This window comes from Phycodurus eques, chromosome 2 (assembly GCF_024500275.1).
Source record: "Phycodurus eques isolate BA_2022a chromosome 2, UOR_Pequ_1.1, whole genome shotgun sequence".
NCBI lineage: Eukaryota > Metazoa > Chordata > Actinopteri > Syngnathiformes > Syngnathidae > Phycodurus > Phycodurus eques.
In genome coordinates this window covers 19,799,968-19,824,278 of record NC_084526.1, presented here as the reverse complement: position 1 = coordinate 19,824,278, position 24,311 = coordinate 19,799,968, and the positions used below count along the sequence as shown (strand labels likewise).

The window sequence follows — 24,311 nt, the reverse complement described above, 5'->3', positions numbered from 1 at the left end:
CAAAAAGACATAGAACCCCCCCCCCGTCGAAGGGATCTGAGCCATGTTCTACTCAAGAATGACTCACTTCCTCTCCTTCCATCTATTGATGTCGAACACAGCTGTGTAGAGCACATCGACGAGCCCGAGCGTCTTCTCTGGGTCAAGGCTACGCTGGAGCAAGGACATTGTTGCCGGGTCCTCCTTCAGACACCTGCATAACACACATATGCACGTACGTTGTTCAATCAATGTTACTCTTTGAGCTGTAACCAGTTTCGTGGGTTTTGGTCGCACAAATTCCCTCAAGTGCTGCAAGATGAGATTTTGTATCTTTTGTGCGGGAGATAATGGCTTGCAAGGTCAAAAAGTACAAAGCTTCAGTGTGAAGATATGTGAGCCCGACTCCTGCAGAGCAAATCCACACGTGATCCGTATCTTTTAATATAGTTGCTCAGGAGCAGAAGCGTCTTAAGAACCATTAGAGCCTAGTGATAAACTGTAGTGACCTGTAACACTGAACAACCTGAAGTCACCTTATAAACCTGCAAATCCTGCTTGGCAGTGCAGGCCGCCGCAGGCATCAGATAAAGAGCTGATATTAAACATTAAAAAAAGAAAGAGCTTCAAGGCTACTGGTGGGGAGCTCAGATTGTTGTGCATGCGCATGAATGTGTCTTATCATTACAGCTATCCTGGCCTGGAAACCAAACATGCCACTCCCTCTAGTTCAAAATGTACTCCCTATAAATCGCAAATAGATGCAAGCGTACATCTCTGAATATCTTTCGGTGGACAGTGGAGATTACAGTAGAATACATCTGTCAAGAGCTTTGTTGACATTTGTCCATCTTGTGTACGTTGTATTTACACAGATCCGCTTTCGTTTTAATCATCGAAACTCAGGAAAGTGTGGCCTCACCACGTGGAAGGAACCTGGACCACCAGCCTGGATCCTTCTAGGGTGATGTGAGGGGCATACGACTCCTTGTTCTCAATCTGAGCCGTGTCGACCACCACCTGTGAGGAAACACACACAGACTAGTGTTTAGGTGTCTGACATTTTTATTCAACAGCACAATACCACACTAGTGCTGTACCAAGTTCAGGTACAATTGAAATTTACAGCGCTGTAATAACGTCATAAACAAATTTTACTTTACCTGTGGTTACATTTCTCCCATTAAATTATTTATAGACAATTTCTGCCAAGGATGTTTCATTGCTGCTCATTTGTTAGGTGAGCAAGGTTAGTTTAAAAAAAATAAAATAAAATAAAAACTGATTCACCATTAAATGGACCTAAAATTAACCTGGCATTTTATACAGAATCCATTGCGGGCGGGCAAGTGCATATGCTTTTATACAGCGACCCAGCGTTCTGGAATTGGCAACAATTGTTTTCAACACAACATGGTGGGAGATGTGCGTGTCATGTGTGAAACCTTACACTCCATTATGGCCTTCACCTCTTACACAGGCATTGTCACAGCTCTTTTGCGACTCTAATAGCAACAGCAAAGGCAAAATGTCCCCACCTACACACTTACAAATTATTGACCAAACTAAAGGTTAGGTTAGCTTGCTCTCTTTGACGAGACAATGTTAATAGATCAACAACTATGCTGTTTTTTGTTTTCCTGAAAAGTGGTGGTTTTGGAGATGCAAGGACTCTGCCCGACGCCAGCAATGGGGAGTTAAAACAACGTGAGAAAAGGTGGCAAAATCTGGGCTTTAACAGGCTGTGTAAAAGGGGGCATATGTTTATCATTGTAGTTGCCATTTTCTAATATTTGGCACTATTTTGTATTTTAACACACACAGAAATATGAATCTCAATGATTGACTTTTTTCATCAATACCTCTCTGACATGTCAATCAAAACTAAGCATTATCTTCATGATATGACTGAGTGTCATTTCAAATTGGATTATTGTACTGTTAAGTCTTGCTGTCAAAGAAATCCATAACAATTAATACTTGGGCACAGTGATTTCTTAATCTTTTATTTTTAATGAATGTGGAAAAAATAAAAAAGTACAAGTTTTTGTTTATGTGTAGAATTGTGAGAAAAAATAATTTTGTACATTTTGGAATAAGGGTTTAACGTTAAATGTTGAAAAGTTGAGGTGCTATCAATACTTCCGAAGTGTGTTCCATTTCACTAAATCTAATGCAACACGATGACTTATCTACTTTGTGTCATTAATATCACCATCAAGAAAGGGTTGGGAGGGAGGTTGGGGGGAAGCCCCTTGAGGCTCTCCGTGACAACAAACAAGTTCTTTGAAAGGCCTTGGCTCCTCGAGAACCTCACAGCTGGGCCAAAAAAAAGGAGGGGAGGTCGGATGTGTCTCTTTCCTGCACTGCAGGAAGTCACTCCATTGTTATGGGGGAGGGGGGGGGGGCATGGAGAATGTATGGGGGGAAAAAACTGACATGACAAAAGAGAACAGTAAGAGATAACTCGATACAAATGGTTCCTTTGAGGGAGATGGTGGTGTACGATTGCAGTCTGACAGGAAGTAGTTGCGTGTGTAGTAGTCACATTTTGTGGGTTGATAAGAAGAGACCCAACCGTCATCAGTCAGCTTGTTTTACAAGGAGTTGGCATGGGAAAGACTACAGACCACACAGAGGAAATAAACACTGCATAAGCGTAAACTCACCGGTGTTACTCTGCACAGATCACATCCTCTTCGGGAGGAGGGGGGTTTGCTGGATGAGCCCTCCCAGGCGAGCCCATTCTTCACCCAGACGTAGCAGGAATGTTTCTTCCCATTTTCTGTCTCACTAGTGTTGGCTTACACTGCTCAAATGCCTCAAAGCAACCTGGGTGACCGTCGCTTATTCAACACACAGAACTCGGGACTAAAAGCCTAATTTTCCTTATTTGAAATGATGGTAAATAGATTTAATCCATTCCTAGGTAAAACTATCACTACAATAAAAACATTAACAGTACAGGCAATGTTTTAGGTAAAACTATGGTCATAAAAGAAATATGGATATAACGATATCGAAAGCTCACGGTTTATCACGGTATTAATCTTACTGTATGATAATTATTGCAATATCGTGGGAAAGCTCATAGTTCTGCAGGAAGACTCACGGTACAGATGGGGTGGAAAGGCGCAAGCAGCAAAACCGAAAGACCTCTCTTTCTTGCTGGCTGAGTCCTTTGATAGGTTTTAGTAGTTTCTGTGTTTTCCCACAAGTTTTTGTGAAAAAGACATTCAAATCTTATTCAGTATTATTTTGCACCACTATTCTCATCCAGCCATTGTTTATATTTGTACCTCCAAAATGCTATTTTTGCTGCAGCAATAATCTTGCTATGCTCACAATAAAAGAGTCCATTGAGAAATGTTGCATATATTTTTGGAGTTTATCGGATTAGAAACTGGATGCTGCCTACGAACAGTGATTTCTTTGCATAATTCCAAAAATTCAAGTCAAATCAGAAACACAGGAAGACTCTTAACGGCAACGCAGGTATAGAAATATAGAAGTGGCCAAGTAACAATAAACAAAATAATCATGGGAATCCTTGTTTCATTTTTCTTTTTCGCCGCTTAATGATACGCTTAAATTTGGCGCGTCGTCTCATCTGATCTGAGGTGGGAGGCAAGGGGGGAACGGCAGCCGGTATACCTCCGCTTCGGGACGGGATGTAAGCTGCGCAAGGAGGTCCACCGGCAGCTGTTCCTGGACCAACGTGGGTGCGTCGGGGCCGGGAAGGGCTGCTGGTGGACTTCCGGGCTTTGTTCTGCTTGGGGTGCCTCTCGTGCCATCGATTGAAATGCGACGCTTCAACAGGCAAGGCGTGTTCAAAGTGACAATAATCAATGTGTACTGCAATTCACATCAGTTGTCACCACTTTTTATTTATTTATTTTAATCGGGCGATCAACGTACACCCCTTATGTAGCCCAGTTACAGCTGGCACAGTCTTGTGGAGACATTACTTCCGCATTCAACGCTGCATATCGGTTTCTGTACTCACCAAACCAGCCTGAGCAAACAGCAGCTGGACGCCAGTCTTGCAGGCCCCCCTCCAGCTGGATGGACACACTTGGTTGAGCACTTCGGTGACGGGGGAGTCGTCCCTGGGGGTCACCCCATTTTGGCCCAGCGCCTCCTTAATTAGCTGCAGCATGGTTTGCTGAGAGGGAACCACACACATTTATGTATATCTACAAGACAACGTTTCAGGCGACACTATGAAAACGGTCATACCATTTTCAGTTTGAGGTTCTCCGCCGCCGACTCGTTGAAGGACACGCCCTTGAGGAAATGCGAACCAATCTGCACGGGGATGGTGGGCAGCTCGCATTGGATGGGCTGGGAGGTGGTCTGCATCCGGCCCGCCTGCTGCGCTTCCGCCTCGCCGCAGCAGCCCTGTGACAACAACAAAAAAAAACACACAGGCGCGCACCTCAGGCGTCTTAGCAAGTGGCCATCATTCGAAGTAGCAATTGGGAGAGATGGCCCACCTGCAAGGCTGCCTCCACGCATTTGGGGTTGAGATGGAAGCCGGCCTTCAGCGCGTACTCGCTATGGCCCAGGCTCTCCAACGCTGCCTTGTACGCCTGCGGACGGGAGAGACACTCAAGCCAGTGGAACTCCATTAACAACATTACAGCTAGGCGGATGGATAGATGAGTGAAAAGACTGGATGATGGATGGATGGATGGCTAGATGGATAGACACATGGACAAATATACTGACAGACAGGTGGGTAGATGAATAGAAAGATGGATGATAGATGGACAGGTGAATGGAAGCTAGACAGATGTCTACTGAAACTTCAAAACAAAATAAAATTTTTTACAGCAAAACAAAAAACCAGTCCATCCTATTTTGTTCTTGTGTTTGCCAGTGTCTGCAATGAGCAGTGTTTGACAAGAATAAGGAAGCAAGCGGCATTGAATGGCCTTTTATTGTACAGACACACACACACACTCACTCACACACACACACACGAATGCAAAAGACAGGAATGTCTGTCCTGCTAACAGCCAGTCAACTCCTGGTATGTCTTGAAGGTTACCAGTACATTTGAGTATAATTTTTTTAAATAAAAAATTTAACAGAAAACATTTTAGCGAAAAACAAAAATGCCGCTTGAACAAAACATTTTAAAAGCTCTTGCTCGTGCTAGCTCTCCATTAAGTTACATGAAAAACTATTATTTAGTATTAGTATTATCAATTGGAGAAGGATAATGCCTGAAACATCCACGCATCAATTCTTTGTACCGCTTATTCTGCTCAGGTTCAGGCCATAGGCTGGAACCTTATTCCAAAAGATCACCACTACCAGTGGCCCCATTAAAACCCATTAAGAGTGTGTTAAACGTCCAAATGATGACAAGAAAAAAAAGGTTGTCTACCTGTAAAGCACTGTCGATCTTCATGTTGAGGTCCTTCAGCTGGTGCTCAGGGATGTTGGTATTGTGTGAGCAGAAGAGCTGCTGGACCTGGAGGCCTGCCAAGCAGCCGTCACGACCTCTCTCTCGCAGCCTCGCCGTGGCCTAAGGGTGCATCAACATTCATAAAAATATGTTGATGCAGCTGTCCAAAAGTACAAGAGATCCCTTTCTATGAGGTTATTTGCAATGCCTGTGTATTTTTATTTGTTTTATTTTATTTTACAGACACTCCCAGAATCTACAACTTAGGAGTCCAACTTTTTTAGATGCTGAAACATGAGTGTGGGAGTCCTGGCCACGTCCCTCCATCCGAAACAAACCCCCAAGATCCTCGACACATATCAATCCCAACAGCCCCCCAGACACGATGCAAACCAGAGCACAGCAGAGCACTCTGCTTCATTGTATACAAACAAGGCATAAAATGGACCGGTGGGACTGATTAGCTGGAGAACAGTTGAGCTCCGGTTACAATAGGGCCTCTTCCTTATATGGTGCTAGTCAGGAATTGTGTTATGAACTCAAACCCTTTGGATAAAAGGACCCAATATAGGGGAGAACCGTTAACGGCAATAAATACCAGTGCCGTGAAAAAGTATTGGGCCCCTTTTCAAATTCTTATATTTTTACATCGTTTCCCCAGTTTAATGTTTTATATCAAACAAATGTAAATATCATACAAATATTACCCAAGTGAACATAAAACTGTGTTTAAATGGTGATTTCACTTAAGGAAAAAAAAACTATTCAAAGTCACCTGGGCCTGTCTGAAAAAGTAATTACCCGCCTTGTTAAATCATGAATTAATTGTGGCTAATCACAACTTTTGGTTAATTTTCACTGATCACACCCAAGCCTGAATACCTCCAGACCTGTTGAATCAAGATTTCTCCTGACAAAATCAAGTCGGACAAAAAATCTAAAAAAGCTGCAACAAAATGACACGATCCAAACAAATACCGGAACAGTCAAGAAATAAAGAAATTGACATCTATCAGTCTAGAAAGAGTTACAAAACCATTTCTAAAGCTTTATGATTCCAGTGAACCGGAGGCAGAGTCATTAACCTCAAATGGAGAAATTATGGAACAGTGGTGAACTTCGCCAGGAGTGGCCGGCCGACAAAGATTACCCCAAGAGGACAGCAATGACTCATCCAGGAGGCCATAAAGGAACTCAGGACAACTAGAGAACTGCTGGCCTCCCTTGCCACAGTTAAGGTCAGTGTCCATGACACAACAATAAGGAAGAGACTGGGCAAAAATTGCATCAGCAGCAGAGTTCCAAGGCGAAAACCACAGCTGACCAAAAAGAACAAAGGCTCGTCCACCATTTGCATACAAAAAAAATAATAATACGCGAATGACTCCCCTTTTGCGAGAATATTATATGGATTAACGAGATGAAAGTTGAGCTTTTTGGAAGGTGTGTGTGTGTGTGTGTGTGTGTGTGTGTGTCTCGTTACATCTGCCGTAAATGTAGCACAGCATTTCAGAAAAAGAACATCTTACCAAAAGTCAAAACATGGTGGTGGTAGTGTGATGGTCTTAGGCTGCTTGCTCCTTCAGGCCCTGGACAACTTGCTATGATTAATGCAACCATGAACTTCGCTCTTTATCAGAAAATCCTGAAGGAGAATGTTGAGCCATCAGTTTGTGACCTCAAACTGAAGCGTACTTGGGTTCTGCAGCAGGATAACGATCCAAAATACACCGGCAAGTCAACTTCTGAATGGTTTAAGAAAATAAAATGAAGGTTTTGGAGTGGCCAAGTCAAAGTCCAGACTTGAATCTGATTGAAATGCAGTGGCATGACCTTATAAAGGCTGTTCATGCTTGAAAACCCTAATTTTTTGATGAATTCAAACAATTCTGTAAGGAAGAGTGGGCCAGAATATCTCCACAGAGAAGTGAAATTGTTATGACCAGTTGTAGAAAACACTTGATTTCAGTTGTTGCTGCTAGGGATGGCCCAACTGGTTGCTTGGTTTAGGGGGCCATAACTTTTTCACAGAGGACCAGGTAACTTTGAATAGTTTTTTTTTTTTCCTGAATAAATTAAATCAGTTAAAAACAGCATTTTTAGTTCATAGGGTGTGAGAGAGAGAGACTATAAAATACAGCTTTCATCTTCACAATCTGTGATGGCATACCTCAGCTGCACCTTTCCAGGAGCGGGAGGCTTCCTCCAGCTCCGTGAGCGGCCCGAGCTCGGCGCTTTGGGCCCGAACGTTGGCAGAGCGCTCCTGGGCCTGCGCCAGAGCCTCAGCCAGGCAGGACTGTGCCACTGGCTGGACCTTCTGCAAGGTCTGCGAAAGGAACTGGAAGTGAACCTGCATCACTGTCAAGAAGCACCGACCCAGGACCTGGAAGGGAAGAACAGAATTTTTGTTTACCAGTGAGCTTGAAAAGAGTTTTCATTAGAACTGTTAGAAATTACTGGCTGCACGCTTACACAACACTGCATACACTTTTGTTTGATACATCCCATTACAGATACACATCCTGATATCCTTATAAACGTACAATCACATTGCACTTAGTCGCACCGACACAACAAACGCACAACATATCAACATAGGGTGCATTGGGAAGTTCACTCCGGGCGCGCTCAAGAGCGTTGGTAGTGTGTGTGCCACTCAAGTAGAACTGACAAATTCAATATGGCGGATGTACTGACGCATCCCTAGCAATAGCCAACACATTCATTAGTAAAGTTATAGAAAGTGGACATACTCTGTCTCTGGGTGCCACGGTCTAGGGGTGCGACGGGAGCATCGGACTGAATTTCTGAACGGACCCCAAACACTAAGGCGAAGATAGGATTGGTCCGAGACTGCATGACGTCACAAACGAGAAGCAGTTTTGGCAATAAAACAAGCGGACAAGAACTTTTGTGTTCTCTTTTCCATGGCCGTTATTCTGAACCTTTTCCAATCTTATTGTTTGACTTTGTATTTTCGAATAAATTGTTAAACCTTCCATCCGGCCTAATCATTGAAGTTTTACCTCGACCAGAATAAAAGAACCGGGCAATAGAGGTTTGTACGGCCGGCAGGTTATACCCGGGCCGTAACTTTTCTTTATTCTCTTTTCCTAACCTCTAATAGAACATTTGAATTGTGTGTCCAATAGAGGTAATTTTAAAAGGTCCCACATTTTGCCGAACAAACCTTTTCTCGTATTTGGGATGTAATACTGTCTCTATGGTGCCTCAGTAAACGTGAAATATAAATTAAAACCGTCCACGCTTTCCTGAGCTCCACACATTTTTCTGCTGAGAGGCCTGATATCAGGCCATTGGAACTTCGCAAGCTTATCTACGCCACGAGTGAAGATCTCAGCCTACCTCTCTGCTCCCAAGTCAGCGCTGTCAACATGAACGTGTGCGCTCACAAGTTGGTCTTTTACATGGAGGCAACCAATCAGAAGAAAGGGGGTGGTCTTAGCCAAATATGGACAAAGCAGATACAAAAAAACAGAAGTAGCAGTCAGAGTTGGCCTTTTCTGGACACTCGTATGACAAAACCAAGGGTTTTTTTCAATGAAATTGACACTTTTTTTACTATAGTGGAGCAAAAAAGTATTTCGTCAGCCACCAATTGTGCAAGTTCTCCCACTTAAAAAGATGAGAGGCCTGTAATTTTGATCATAGGTATAGCTCAGCTATGAGAGACAACATGAGGAAAAAAAAATTACATTAAAAAAAAAAAATCCAGAAAATTCCATTGTCTGATTTTTACCATAAGGGGAATTATAAATATTTAGAATTAAATAGGAGTAGATTATTTTGAACACGTTTTATAAGCTTTTCGTGACAGCAGTCGACTCAAGTAACCCAGCAGAAAGCATTTTTGTTGACAAATGTTAAATTTTGCCAGACAATACGCTGTCCTATTAAGCTGTGTAATAATTTGCAAAATAATGCAAAATTTGAAATGTGGACTCGTCGGACCACAGAACACTTTTCCACTTTGCATCTGTCTCTTAGATGAGCTCGGGCCCAGAAAAGCCGGCGGCGTTTCTGGGTGCATAGTGCTTTGCATAGTAGAGTTTCAAGTTGCACTTACGGATGCAGCGCCGAACTGTATTTACTGACATTGGTTTTCTGAAGTGTTCCTGAGCCCATGTGGTGATATCTTTTACACATTGATGTCGGTTTTTGACACAGTGCCGCCTGAGGGATCGAAGGTCACGGGCATTCAATGTTGGTTTTCGGCCTTGCCGCTTACATGCAGTGATTTCTTCAGTTTCTCTGGACCTTTTGATGATATTATGGACCGTAAATGATGAAATCCCTACATTCTTTGCAATTGTACGTTGAGGAACATTGTCCTTAAACTGTTCAACTATTTTCTCACGCACTTGTTCAGAATGAGGTGAACCTCACCCCATCATTGCTTGTGAGTGACTGAGCAATTCAGGGAAGCTCCTTTTCTCCTCAGTCATGGCACCCACCTGTTCCCAATTAGCCTGCTCACTTGTGGGATGTTACAAACAGGTGTTTGATGAGCATTCCTCAACTTTCTCAGTCTTTTTTGCCACCTGTCCCAGCTTTTTTGGAACATGTTGCAGCCATAAAATTCAAAGTCAATGATTATTAATTATTAAAAACAATAAAGTTTATCAGTTTGAACATTAAATATCTTGTTTTTGTAGTGTATTCAATTAAATATAGGTTAAACATGATTGGCAAACCATTGTATTCTGTTTTTATTTATGTTTATCACAACGTCCCAACTTCATTGGAATTGGGGTTGTATTTGGCGACAGGACAGGTGCCACTTCAAAGTTATTTTATCATCCTACTCGCAGAACACAAGAAACAGGACAACCTCCAGTTTACCACCATTTCCTTTTCAGGTACCTGCTAGAGTATCTCAGGGTAGTAAAGAACAGACACATTAGCTCCTCAACAACCTGTGGTCATTAGATTGTGTAGGTTTACCTTTAGACTGATAAGTGTACACACTGTTGTGTTTCACATTGCTTATGTCACACAACCAGAACAGTTTTTGCGTGTGCATTGTGAAGAGGGTAAACATTAGGAAAAGGCACTGAAAAGTAAACCATAGACTTAGCGTGGTCAAGCTTGCAAAACATGTTTGTTGAGTCAATCCTGTATATATAAAAGCTGTATCTCATGTTTGTGTCAGATTTATGAAATTGCACCTTTCTATACCGGACCGAACGGTTGTAATTTACCCTGCACATCTTTTGTGGAGTTCATGGTAGGCGTATTCATAAGCAGCTTCCTGGCAGCTTCCATCGTCATTATGTGACCAGTGATGGGCAAAGTATGGACCATGTGCCCAACAGGGCCTCCTCTATTCTTTAATCCGGTGTGCCGAGCATTTACAAGCTCTACCAAGACAACTATGAAGTAATATTTATTGCATTAATTTACCCTTTTTTCCTAAAATTGGTTGAAATTGGTTATTTTCTCATTTTATTTATCTAATTAAATTACTGGTTAATTTATACATCATAAATAAAACAAAAATATTACTAAATTAAATATTTTTTTATACACATTCAACATTCTTTATTTTAATAAAGGATTGTTGAATTATATTTAAATTAAGTATATTATACATAAAATTATATTAAAATGACTATGAATTATTGTATTAAAATGCACTATTATGACTATAATAAACAGCATTATTATACATACATCATTAAATCTCACAACATGACCAACCTGAGAATTCCAAAGTTTTAATTCTTAATATTAACACTTGTGACCTTATTTTCTCACTTGCAGTTCCCAGTTAGTAAAAGGTTTAATGATGGTGACATTTTGGACCTGACATTTTTATTTCCATTATTTCCTATTGGAAATGACACTACAACGCTACTTAGACTACACTGCAGGTCCAAGGGACCTAGTTCCGTTTGAAACCTATATCAGATTTCTTTGACTGTATATTGTGCATTTCAAATGCAGTGACAACATGGAAGTAACCAATAACACATGAACTGCTTTTTTAAAATTATTACAGGTTAGATAGCATTTAGTTGACCTTGGCTTACTCTTCCCGTCATTAACACTTGTGACCTTATTTTCTCACTTGCAGTTGCCAGTTAATAAAAGGTTTAATGATGGTGACATTTTGGGCCTGACATTTTTATTCGCATTATTTCCTATTGGAAATGACACTACAACGCTACTTCGACTACACTGCAGGTCCAAGTGCCCAAGTTCCGTTTGAAACCTATACCAGATTTCTTTGTCTGTATATTTTAAATGCAGTGACAACGTGGAAGTAAACCAATAACACATGAACTGATTTTTTAAATATTATTACAGGTTATATAGCATTTAGTTGACCTTGGCTGACACTTCCCATCATTGGGCTCATCTCCAAATTACTCTACTGGCAGCCAGGCAATTATTTTGATAAATTAACAATGGACACATTTCTGATGTAGCATATTTAGACCACATTTAATTGTCTATGGGTGGCACGGTGAGCGACTGGTTAGAGCATCTGCCTCACAGTTCTGAGGACCGGGGTTCAATCCCCGGCCTCGCCTGTGTGGAGTTTGCATGTTCTCCCCGTGCCTGCGTGGGTTTTCTCCAGGCACTCCGGTTTCCTCCCACATCCCAAAAACATGCATGGTAGGTTGATGGACAACTCTGAATTGCCCGTAGGTGTGAATGTGAGTGCGAATGGTTGTTTGTTTGTATGTGCCCTGCGATTGGCTGGCAACCAGTTCAGGGTGTATCCCCCCTCCTGCCCAATGATAGCTGGGATAGGCTCCAGCACGCCCGCGACCCGAGTGAGGACAAGCGGCTCAGAAAATGGATGGATAATTTTCTATGCTTTCGCTTTGTGTTTTTTATTGTGTTATATGTATACGTCACCAGTTTATTTCAGTGACATCAAGATTGCATTTGACGGGGTATATCCAATCCGTGCATTTATGTAGTACTCACATTGGCAGATAATAAAAAGTATCACATTAATAAGAGGCCTAATTGGAATATGAAGATATAAATTTGATGCGTTTTTTTCTATTTATGTTGCCAGGACGCATATCTCAAATGTGACACACAATTGGAATTGTGTCGCTTGAAACATGCAGTAAATCCAGCCTTATTCCTCTCATGCAACAACATACTGGAGGATACGCAACATGGGAAGTCACGGCTTCTAATGAGGATGTCATGAGCCCCATAAGGACCCAGTGGGAATAGAATGCAAGGCAGACAGAAAACAGACCAGCGCAGAAGACACATGGCCTCATTACATTACATACAACCACAACAAGCATGTCATCATTCGAACACAGCTTGACAGGATGACAAGCAAATGTTACAAAGTAGGGAAAAAAAGACGACATGGCCACAGCTACAGATAATGGAGAACACGTAATTGGCTGCGCGGGATCCCACAGTCATGGAAAATATGAGAAGACGAAGATGGGGGAGGGGGAAATCCAGTCATGGGTCCCTTTAGCCCAAATAAGGTGAATCATGCAGTCATCAACATGTATCTTTCTATTTTTCTGAGAACACCTGCAGTATCGCTGCTGTAATGCGGGAAGATCTACAGCTCCTTAAAGGAGTGAGTCTTTGAAATAGTCACCAGACGGCTACTTTGAATGCAGCGCCGAAGAAGTGGAAAAGCTGGTGGGTTAGTTCTCACCGACAGCATATCTTTAAGGAACTTCAATTTCATTATTTGAAAGAAAGAACTTCATAAACTACCGGTAATTGTGATTTTAAGATTTTAAAAAGACATTGGAAATGGGGCTCAAAAAAAAAATAATGAGCACAAAAATGTTACACTACGAAAAGAATGAAGAACAAAGTGTTGAAAAAAATGCTGTGCACCTTTAGCTCAAGTGTTTTTTGTGTGCATGATTCTACCACAGAAGGGTACCATGTGATGGTAGGTCTAGGAAGTATGGCCTTCAAATCTCCATTGCTGTTGTCCCCACCCCCCACAAAAATGTAACATGATTTTTTTATTTTCGGGTTTTATTTCGCCTTCTGGGATTTGCTTGTTACTAACACGGATAAATCACTGCTTTTACAACATATGTAGTGGGGCAAAAATTTAGTCAGCCACCAAATGTGCAAGTTCTCCCACTTAAAAAGATGAAAAGAGGCCTGTAATTTCCATCATAGGTATACCTCACCTATGAGGGACAAAATGAGGGGAAAAAAATGGCCAGAAAATCATATTGTCTGATTTTTAAAGAATGGAGTAGCAAGGTGGGGGCTGTGCTCGGGGCCCCATGGGCGCAGGCCCGGCCACCAGGCGCTCGCCTTCGAGCCCCACCTCCAGCTGGCTCCAGAGGGGGGCCCCGGTGACCCGGGTCCGGGCAAGGGAAAAGCGAGTCCATTGTTTGTCGTCATCATAAGGGGTTTTTGAGCCGTGCTTTGTCTGGTCCCTCACCTAGGACCTGTGCAGCGTCTGCAGTGATGCAGACTTTGTATCGGTCCGTTGTGGAAAGAAGGAGCTAAGCCGAAAGGTGAAGCTCTCGATTTACTGATCAATCTACGTTCCTACCCTCACACCTATGGTCACGAGCTGTGGGTCGTGACCGAAAGAACAAGATCCCGGATACAAGCGGCCGAAATTAGTTTCCTCTGCAGGGTGTCCGGGTTCTCCCTTAGAGATAGGGTGAGAAGCTTGGTCATCCGGGAGGATCTCAGAGTAGAGCCGCTGCTCCTCCACATCGAGAGGAGCCAGGTGAGGTGGCTGGGGAATCTGATTCGGATGCCACCCCGGTGAGGTGTTCAGGCACGTCCCACCGGGAGGAGACCCCGGGGACGACCCAGGACACGCTGGAGAGACTACGTCTTTCGGCTGGCCTGGGAACGCCTCGGGATACCCCCAGAAAAGCTGGATGAAGTGGCTGGCGAGAGGGAAGTCTGGGCGTCCCTGCTAAAGCTACTGCCCCCGCGACCCGACCTCGGATAAGCGGTAGAAAATCGATGGATGGATGGATGTATGATTAGCAAATTATGGTGGAAAATTCGTATTTGGTCAATAGCAAAAGTTCATCTCAATACTTTGTTATATACCCTTTGTTGGCAATGACAGAGGTCAAACATTTTCCATAAGTCTTTACAAGGTTTTCACACACCGTTGCTCGTATTTTGCCCCATTCATCCATCTCCTCTAGAGCAGTGATGTATTGGGGCTGTCGCTGGGCAACACAGACATTCAACTCCCTCCAAATTCTATGGGGTTGAGACCTGGAGACTGGCTAGTCCACTCCGGGACCTTGAAATGCTTCTTATGAAGCCACTCCTTTGTTGCCGGGATGGTGTGTTTGGGATCATTGTCATCCTGAAAGACCCAGCCACGTTTCATCTTCAATGCCCTTGCTGATGGAAGGAGGTTTTCACTCAAAATCCCACGATACATGGCCCCATTCATTCTTTCCTTCACATGGATCAGTCACCTTGGTCCCTTTGCAGAAAAAAAGGGCCATAAAGCATGATGTTTCCACCCTAATGCTTCACAGTCGGTATGGTGTTCTTTGGATGCAACTCTGCATTCTTTCTACTCCAACAAAATAAGTTGAGTTTTTACCAAAAAGTTATATTTTGGTTTCATCTGACCATATGACATTCTGCCAATCCTCTTCTGGATCCTCCAAATGCTCTCTAGCAAACTTCAGACAGGCCTGGACATGTACTGGCTTAAGCAGGGGGACACGTCTGGCACTGCAGGATTTGAGTCCCTGGCAGCTTAGTACTGATGGTAGCCTTTGCTACTTTGGTCCCAGCTCTCTGCAAGCCATTCACTAGGTCCCTCCATGTGGTTCTGGGATTTTTGCTCACCATTCTTGAGATCATTTTGACCCCACGGGGTGAGATCTTGCATGGAGCCCCAGATCGAGGGAGATTAATAGTGGTCTTGTATGTCTTCCATTTTCTAACAATTGCTTCCACAGTTGATTCCTTCACACCAAGCTGCTTACCCATTGCAGATTCAGTCTTCCCAGCCTGGTGCAGGTCTACAATTTTGTTTCTGGTGTCCTTTGACAGCTCTTTGATCTTGGCCATAGTGGAGTTTGGAGTGTGACTGTTTGAGGTTGTGGACAGGTGTCTTTTATACTAATAAGTTGAAACAGGTGCCATTAATACAGGTAACAAGTAGAGGACAGAGGAGCCTCTTAAAGAAGAAGTTACAGGTCTGTGAGTGCCAGAAATCTTGCTTGTTTGTTGGTGACCAAATAGTTATTTTCCACCATAATTTGAAAATAAATTCTTTAAAAATCAGACTGTGATTTTCTGGATTATTTTTTTCCCCTCATTTTGTCTCTCATAGGTGAGGTAAACCTATGATGAAAATTACAGGCATCTCTCATCTTTTTAAGTAGAAGAACTTGCACAATTGGTGGCTGACTTAATACTTTTTTGCCCCACTGTAAAAGGATACGTCTTTGGCAATGTTCAGCACGACTAACTTCATGATTGCCTTCCACTGCTGAAAAATCACCCAGCCCTAACTCGTTACAATGCAGAAAAAAGTGACAACGGTTGATATCATCATGAGTTAAGGAAGCAGTCCATACTGTATGTCTCTGTCCTGGCTACTAAGTTCTATATGGCAAAGGGGACAATAACTCGGTATGTACGCTGCAAAAGAAGCTATGTTTGGGATATATGTGACGAAACTCGCTTCAAAAGCACAAGCAGTACTTTCGCTCTCTTTACAAATCCAAGGATGAGTACACATTTTTTGCATTTTCCAAATTTGTTTGCTTTATATTTTGACATGAAGAATGTCCATTAATAAAATGTTAAGGTTCAACTGTCTGTAATTCCCTTCATTATCAGATGTGATGACACTTGAGTGGCAAACGCTGTCATAATTACTGAGCGCATTCTTCAATAATGGAGGCAGCCGTGCAGTCAGCGCTGACCGACGTCATAGGAACGGCTCAAATACACAATTGTTGTGCCAAAATATTCGGGAAGTTTTAAGTTGTGTCCATGTGACAAAGTAACTTTACCATTAAATACCACATTAATTATGAACGGGACAGCTGGTTGAGCTGAAAACGTAATGTGTACATAACATACAGATTCTTACAGAATTAAATACAAATTAATGCCATATTCTTGGATTTACTTTATTTCCTCAAATAATCACTGTGCCCCAAGACAGATAAATGCCTAGCTTTTTTTTGCCCATCAGGGAAAATAAACAAAGAAACAAATAGTCACTAATTATTTTAGTTCGACACTATTTTTCACACACAGACATGAAATAGTTGATTCTATTTGAACTCCATTGCTAACCAAAACAGCAGTACCAAAAGCATGTTAGTCTGTGAATGCTGCAAACAGGTTCCCTGCACAGTCGCAAAGATGATCTGACGTTATGTCGAAGACGGCTAAAAGCAACTAATTATCTCAGTTCATAGATGCTATTGTTCACAAAAGGAGATTAAATTGTTAAATGAATGCCATTGTTAATGGTACTGCTAATCAAAACAACATGTTCCCTGTTATGTTATGTCCAAGAAAAGCATCAAAAAGTCTGATAGAACCTCCCGCTCCACAGTGTTGTGCGTGTACATGTCGTCACCTGACATAGATTTTAATATACTATACGTTGTTTGAACAAATAAAATAAAACAAATAAAGGCCAATAATGTCAGCTAGCAGACGCCATCTGCAGTTGAGTATACAAACACCAGAAATATGGTTAGGGCTGCTTAGATTTGGGTGGAAAATGAGCTTTGCTTGACCTTACATTTCAGGATGTAAAGGAAAGGGGGTGCGCGTAGTCTGGGGGGGGGAAAAAAAAAAAAAAAAAAAAAGAATGGCATAAAGCATCACATTCCACAACCACCTCAACTCACTATTGTATTTGCTTCTTTTCTTTTTCCTTTTTTGAAGAGCTCATTGAACAAACTGCTGCCAGACTGCATTCTTCCCCTCTCAGACAGGCAGGGAGGGAAAAGAAAAAAAATCTCTTCTTCAGTCACAAATACCGTTTGTTAAGTGAAGTCCCGGATGAGCAGCTATTAGATTAGCATTTGCTTTCCTTTAAGACCAAGGTCAGTACCAAAAGTCTTCAAAGAGCTACTGCACCATTTAAACCATGTTTTTTTTATTCACTTTGCAAACAAGGACTTGGGCATGAGCCTTGAACAACAAAACCACCATATTAAGGTCAGTGTGCAGTATCAAGACATATCACAGGTTTGCTTTTCTGCTTAAACAAACGCACCTCTATCCCCTGAGCCAGACGGGCTTCCTGCGCCAAGGCGTGCGGTCAAAACCTTTGCAGAGTCACACTTCCTCTAATATCCATGCGTGCATATCTGGACACCGCAGAAAGTCACGTTTTTACCAACTGCGGTGCACAAGTGTTTCCTGTTTTGGGTAAAGTCACATTCACGGTAGGAGCGTAGCGCTCCACTACCGTGGCCTGACCGCAGCGCCCACAGACCATAATTGTCAGAGGAAAAATATGATTTAAATGTCGTCCAATTGTGGACGTAGGTCAAATCTGTCGTAATGCTTTGAGTCGTGAACAAACCTCACTAGACTTCATTCCAGCCGCATCTAAGGACTGTGGCAAGAGACGAATATCCACCGGACGTTAACGTGAAGCAAGCAGAGACATTTAGAGGCTCACGCCCAAGTCTCCGAAGTGCACGTTGACACAGTCACTGCAGCTTGCCTGATTAGTTTAATTTGATGTGTGGCGATGCCAGCGACAATTGCTTTCATCACAAATGGCTGTGGATAGTTGAGTCTCTGGTGTTAAAATTCACTCTCTGGTCTGTTAGAGCTCTGAGGTTAGAATTACACTGCAGGTCCAAGTGCCCGGTTCCACTTAAATGTCGACTGTAGCCTACATTCTTTTTATTGTGACTGTCTATTGTGTATCTATGTACATTTCAAGTGTCAGAAATCTGGCTGTGTGTACACTAATGGAACACATGAAACAACTTGCATGCGGAGACGCCCAAATTGCAAGTGAATAAACTCCACAAGTATCATCACTACTTCACATTACAGAAGTTCGCAATAATACTTAAGTAGTAGGGCTGCTACGATACAGCAACATCACGATTCGATACATATCAGGATTTGTGACCCAGAGTTTGATATAAATTTTTTTATTTTTGGGTGGGTAGAAAGAAAGATAGCAAAAACTGGATTATTTATCTAGCACACTTAATTATACATACTATATATAATTGTTAATTAGAATTTATTTTTTTTTTATTTATTTTTTTTTTAAAGGCGCTGATTTTTCACAGCCGCTTACAGTATTTCTGCCAGACTGCCGAGCTGCTGTGTGCTCCTGTACACAACGTATGTTTGGAGGAGGACAGGGTTCGCTATTCTCCAGTTGTCCGTGATAAAATGTTTGGTTACGTCATGTAGCTTTGTGTGGCACGGAATGCCCACCCATCAGCTGTGACTGATTGATTCAGCCTTTACTTTGTTTTACTTTAGCCATGTTTTCTGTCTTCAGCTCTCCTCCAGTAGTTAGTTCAACTAGCAATGGTAGCCTAGCTAGCCAGTACCCACAGGCTTGATCGCTCATCGGAAAAAAAAATAGTCCCGTGGCATGCGCTGTAAAAGGCTTGATAAAGAAATGTATTTTTAATTTAGGCTTAGGTTTTATAACATTCACTCAAAAATAATAATTGTATTGTAGCGTCGAAGGAATTCCCAGCATGCAAAGCAACATTACAAGAATGCTGTGTTCTTGTTAGTGTTAATTATTCCCAATTAATATTATTTTTTCCCCATGTTAGTAGACTGTGTGATCATTTTCCCTCTTTTTGCCATTGTTGTTTGTTAACTGTGTTTTTGACTATTTAGCACAGCATCGCAACCATTGACTCAGAGCCTCATTGTAGCGCACTTGCACAGCTTAATACCCAGTGTATGTAATGACAGGTTGAAATAAAGCTGAATGAGGAACCTTAACCTTAACTCGGCCATATGTGCCGTGGAGGCACATAACTGCAAGGGCGTTCAGGGTTCTGTCAATTTTAGAACGACAGGATCGTGTATTTGAGAACTGTGATTTTCGGTTTTGATACAAAATCGTTACAACCCTATTAAGTACACACAATATATAACACTTATACAACACGAATATTAAAAGGTTACAGATCTGGCCTGGGCTGATTCATTGAATTTAAATAAGGGCAACCTCCACATTACTCCACTGGCCAATATAGTTTACTCCGTTGCAGTCGGAGTTTGTCCGTTTTTGTGGCAGCACCAAACCAGACTGTGATGGATGAACAAAGGACTGATTCAATGACTGCTGTGTGGAACTGCCTCAACAGCTTCTGTGCCAGGCCATACTTCCTCAGAAGCCACAGGAAGTACATCCTCTGCTAGGCCTTTTTGAGGATGGAGTTGATGTTTGTCTCCCACTTCAGATTCTTAGAGACTATAATTCTGAGAAACTTGAAGGTCTCAACAGTTGACACAGGGCAGTTGGAAAGTGTGAGGGGCAGCTGTGACGAAGGATGCCACGGTCATCTCTACAGTCTTGTGCATGTTCAGCTCCCGGTTGTGTCTGTCACACCAAAAGCTCCAGCCACTCCACTTCCTGTCGATACGCAGACTCGTCACAGTCTTTGATGAGCCCGATGATTGTGGCGTTGTCTGCTAACTTCAGGAGTTTGACAGCTGGGTGCGTTGAAGTGCAGTCGTTCGTGTAGAGAGAGTTGAGCAGCGGAGAGGGGACACATCCTTGGGGCGCCAAGAGGTAGGTTCCCCCAGCCTCACCTGCTTTGTCCTGCCTGTCAGGAAGCTGTTCAGGGATGATGGTGCTGAACGCAGTGCTGAAGTCCACAAACAGGATCCTCGCATAGGTCACCGCGCCATCAAGGTGTTCCAGGACGAAGTGCAGTCCCATGTTAACGGCATCATTCACAGATCTGTTTGCTCGGCAGGCAAACTGCAGTGGATCCAGCAGGGGTCCTGTGACGCTCTTGAGCTGGTCCAGCATGAGGCATTAAAACGACTTCATGACCACTGATGTCATAGTCATCAGACCAGAGATTGCAGGTTTCTTGGGGACTGGGATGATGGTGGAGCGTTTGAAACAGGATGGTACTTCACGCAGTTCCAGAGAACTATTGAAGATCTGTGTGAAGACTGGAGCGAGCTGGTCCGTGCAGATTTTGAGGCAGAATGGGGACAAGATTTGGGCCCACCGCTTTGTTGATCTTTTGTAGTTTGAAGATGCGGCTCACATCCTGTCAATGAATGGTCAACGCAGAAGTCAAAAGGTGCGATGGTGGTCGATGGTGCGGCTGGGTGGGTATTTGGATGTGAAAGTGTCCTTTTTAAATCTGTAGTAGACTGTGTTCAAGTCGTCAGCTAGTCCTTTATTGTTCTCCACTTGGGGGGGGGGGGGGGTCACTTGTAGTTGGTTAGAGATTTTAATCCTTGACAGACTGACTCGTTAGCAGTAAACTGTTTTTCCAACTTTTCTGCATAATTTCTCTTTGCAATGTTAATTTCTTTTGTCAGCTGATTTCTAGCGCGATTGTACATGGCTCTGTCCCCACTTCGAAAGGCGTCCTCTTTAGCCTGGCGAAGTTGCTGAAGTTTGGCAGTGAACCACAGCTTGTTGTTATTGAACGTGCAAAATGGCTTTGTTGGTACACATACATCTTCACAGAAACTGATATAGGATGTGACACTGTCCATATACAGTTGTGCTCATAAGTTTACATACCCTGGCAGAATTTCTGATTTCTTGGCCATCTTTCAGAGAATATGAATACTGGGGTATGTAAACTTTTGATCAGGGTCATTTGTGTCGTTCCTGTTGTCATTATGATTTAAAAAGAGTAAACAGTTGTTTGATAATAAATGGCTTCACCCAAGCACTAACCATGAGTGAAAGAAACGTTTTTGTTTTATTTATATTCTCTGAAAAATGGTCAGGAAATCATAAATTCTGGCAGGGTATTTAAACTTAACAGCACAACTGTATTCATCCAGGATGCCAGTTTAAGTTTCAAAGACTCTCCAGTCTGTACAGTCTAAATAGCCTTGAAGTTTGCTTCACTGGTACACTTCTTCACTGTTTTCACCATAGGCTTCACATGTTTAATTTTTTCCTGTATGTTGGTATTAAGTGAATTAAGCAGTGATCAGACGAGCCCAGAGCTGCATGTGGGATAGCACGGTATGAGTCAATCAGCATGGTGTAGCAGTAGTCTAGAACACTGTTTTCCCTGGTGAGACAGTCAATGTGCTGCTTGTATTTAGGGAGTTTGTGGTTTAGTTTAGCTTTGCTAAAGTCCCCAAGAATAATGAGGGGTGAATCTGGGTGCTTTTTTTGAAGTTTGTTTACTTGCCGTAGCAGTGCAGCATTCGTGTTAGCCTGAGGGTGTAATGTGGACATCGGCGAGGGTGAAATCGGGGAACTCGCACAGTGAGCTGAATGGCTTACAGTTCAAAAACAGCGAGTCCAAGTCCAGGTTGCAGTGTGTGTTGAGCTCTGAGACATACTTTTGATTTACAGCAGGTGTTTTTTTTTTTTTTTTTAATGCGTTTGTGTTGTTTGGGCAAGCTCCTGTGTGTATATGTTACCAATACGGGCACAATATTTTGATGACATCAACCTGGCATTGACGGGGCAAAAGCAATCTGTAAATTTCACATTGGCAGATATCTGATATGGATCAGATTTGTATCCACATTTAGAAGGGGCCTAATTCCGATCTGAGGATATCAGACTCCATGTGTTGTTTTTCTATTTACGCTGCGATGAAGCATATCCCAATTGTGTCACTTGAAATTTGCAGTGTAATTCCAGCCTGATACTACGTCGGAAGGTAAAATGTGATCATCAAGCCAAATCAGTACAGATGTATGTGTGTGTGGGGGGGTGAACGACATCTTGGATGACCATTGTTAAGGGATTAGTGTCATGATTGTTCAAGATGATCACCAGTAGTCATGGGAATAACTTTCTGTTAAACTGTGGTTAGTAGGGATGTCCCGATCCAACCTTTTCACTTCCAATCTGATACTACAGCCTTAAAGTTTTGGCCAATATCAATATCGGTCTGATCCAATATCTGCTGTAATCATACAACCATCCATTGTCTGTACCACTTTATCCTCACAAGGATCGCTGGCTAACTTCAGGCTACACCCTGAACTGGGCACATATAAACAAACAACCATTCGCGCACACATTCACAGCTAAGGGCAATTTAGAGTCCTCAATCAACCTACCATACATGTTTTTGGGATGTGGGAGGAAACCGGAGTGCCCGGAGAAAACCCACGCGGGCACGGGGAGAACATGCAAACTCCACACAGGCGGGGCCGGGATTTGAACCCTGGTCCTCAGAACTGTGAGGTAGATGTGCTAACCAGTCGGCCACCATGCCGCCTATAATCATATATACTTTACATTCATACTTATTTTATAGTATGGAATGTTAGAAAATCCTTGATATAGTGATATTACTCAAACAGAGAACAATAATCAGCAGTAAAAACTAATCCAATTGTTATTATCCAATGGGTTACATAAAGACTTTAAAAGTACGAATGTACTACAATTGAAAAAATAAAAATTAATCGTGAAAATAACCAATAAAACCATTTACAAAAATATATATTTAAAATGCAACATAACCACTGCATAAGTTAAACATAAGCATATTGTACATTTGAATAGATTAAAAGATACATTAGAAAACCATGAAAAAATATTATCAAATAATAAATACAAATAATAGTTTTAAAGTGGGCTGCCACGGCCCAATGGTTAAGATCATTGCCTGCCACCGTGGTTCAAGACCCCGACCGGAGCATCCACCAACATCTTCCAGTGTCCTTGAGCAAGACAACAATACCCTAAACTGCTCCCCGGGCGCTAAAGTTGCCCATGCTCCAGTGTTTTCCACTAACAAGTGTGTGTGTTCACTGTGATGGGTAAAATGCAGAGAACAAATTTTATGTGCAATCATGTATGTTCATGACAATAATGATGATGATTATTCTTCTTCAACAATTAAAGTTCCATTAAGTTTTGTTTTTTTTAACTCAGTATATAGCAGAAACATAATTTGCTTTCTCCACATACGACAATACACTTTTGAACTTGTTGATGCAACTGGGATTTAGTTTTATTGACAATCGCTGTTCCTGCTGTGTACGTCTTGGCCTCTGAGGGACAGTGTGACACACACAATGAGATATACACATGCAGTAACAAAGAAAGTAGAAGAAGTCACGATTATTAAAACTCGTTTTTCACAGAGTTTGAAGAATATGTGCCACAGTATTGTTATATTGCTTGTTTCTATGTGGTTATCCAGCCTTTTGTGAACAAATATTCATTATTTTGAGAGTTATACAGGATGCAAGTTCAATGCTAATTTTTGCTGCAAGTTCAATGCAAATTTTTGCGAGCTCGTCAATGGTGTTTTTCATTCACTGTGTGTTAGCTTTGAGTTAGCGATTTTCGTGAACAAAAACAGAAAAAAACGAAGGGTGTGATGTATTTTGCAATTCAGTAGGTATAATTCTTTTGTTACATGATGAACTTCAGCTGGAGTGTCAGCAAACGACTTTGAGCAAGCAACATTCACTCTTACTGCTTGCTACTATGTTAGCAGCTTAGCAATCTGTTGTGATCACATGAGATCTGCATGCCGTCCGGATGCTTCATGGCTAAAAATGTAATGGACTGCTTATATGAGTGTTAAAATCAGAGATTTTAGATCCAGTCCGATATTAGTATGTAGTTTGAAGCCACATTAAATTACCTACTTGGTGCACACTTGACATGCCAAATAAGTACTTAAAACGTAAATAAGCGCATTTTTCTCAAGTGCACTTCTCTCCGGATTGACAGAAATACAGGGTTGGGAGGGTTACAAAATGTATACATGTATTCCGA

At 42.1% G+C, this 24,311-nt stretch overlaps 1 protein-coding gene across 1 annotated transcript in view; it reads right to left on the bottom strand.

The window, feature by feature from the left end:
- The window catches only part of LOC133397892 (granule associated Rac and RHOG effector protein 1-like), a 68,990-nt gene that overhangs the window by 13,513 nt on the left and 31,166 nt on the right, over positions 1-24,311 (bottom strand). The window contains exons 3-9 of the mRNA XM_061669309.1: positions 7,566-7,778; positions 5,375-5,515; positions 4,476-4,571; positions 4,219-4,380; positions 3,986-4,144; positions 902-999; positions 68-193 (exon numbers count right to left, since the gene is read on the bottom strand). Of these exons, the coding sequence (XP_061525293.1) occupies positions 68-193; positions 902-999; positions 3,986-4,144; positions 4,219-4,380; positions 4,476-4,571; positions 5,375-5,515; positions 7,566-7,778 (995 nt within the window). The remainder of the gene's footprint in view (positions 1-67; positions 194-901; positions 1,000-3,985; positions 4,145-4,218; positions 4,381-4,475; positions 4,572-5,374; positions 5,516-7,565; positions 7,779-24,311) is intronic.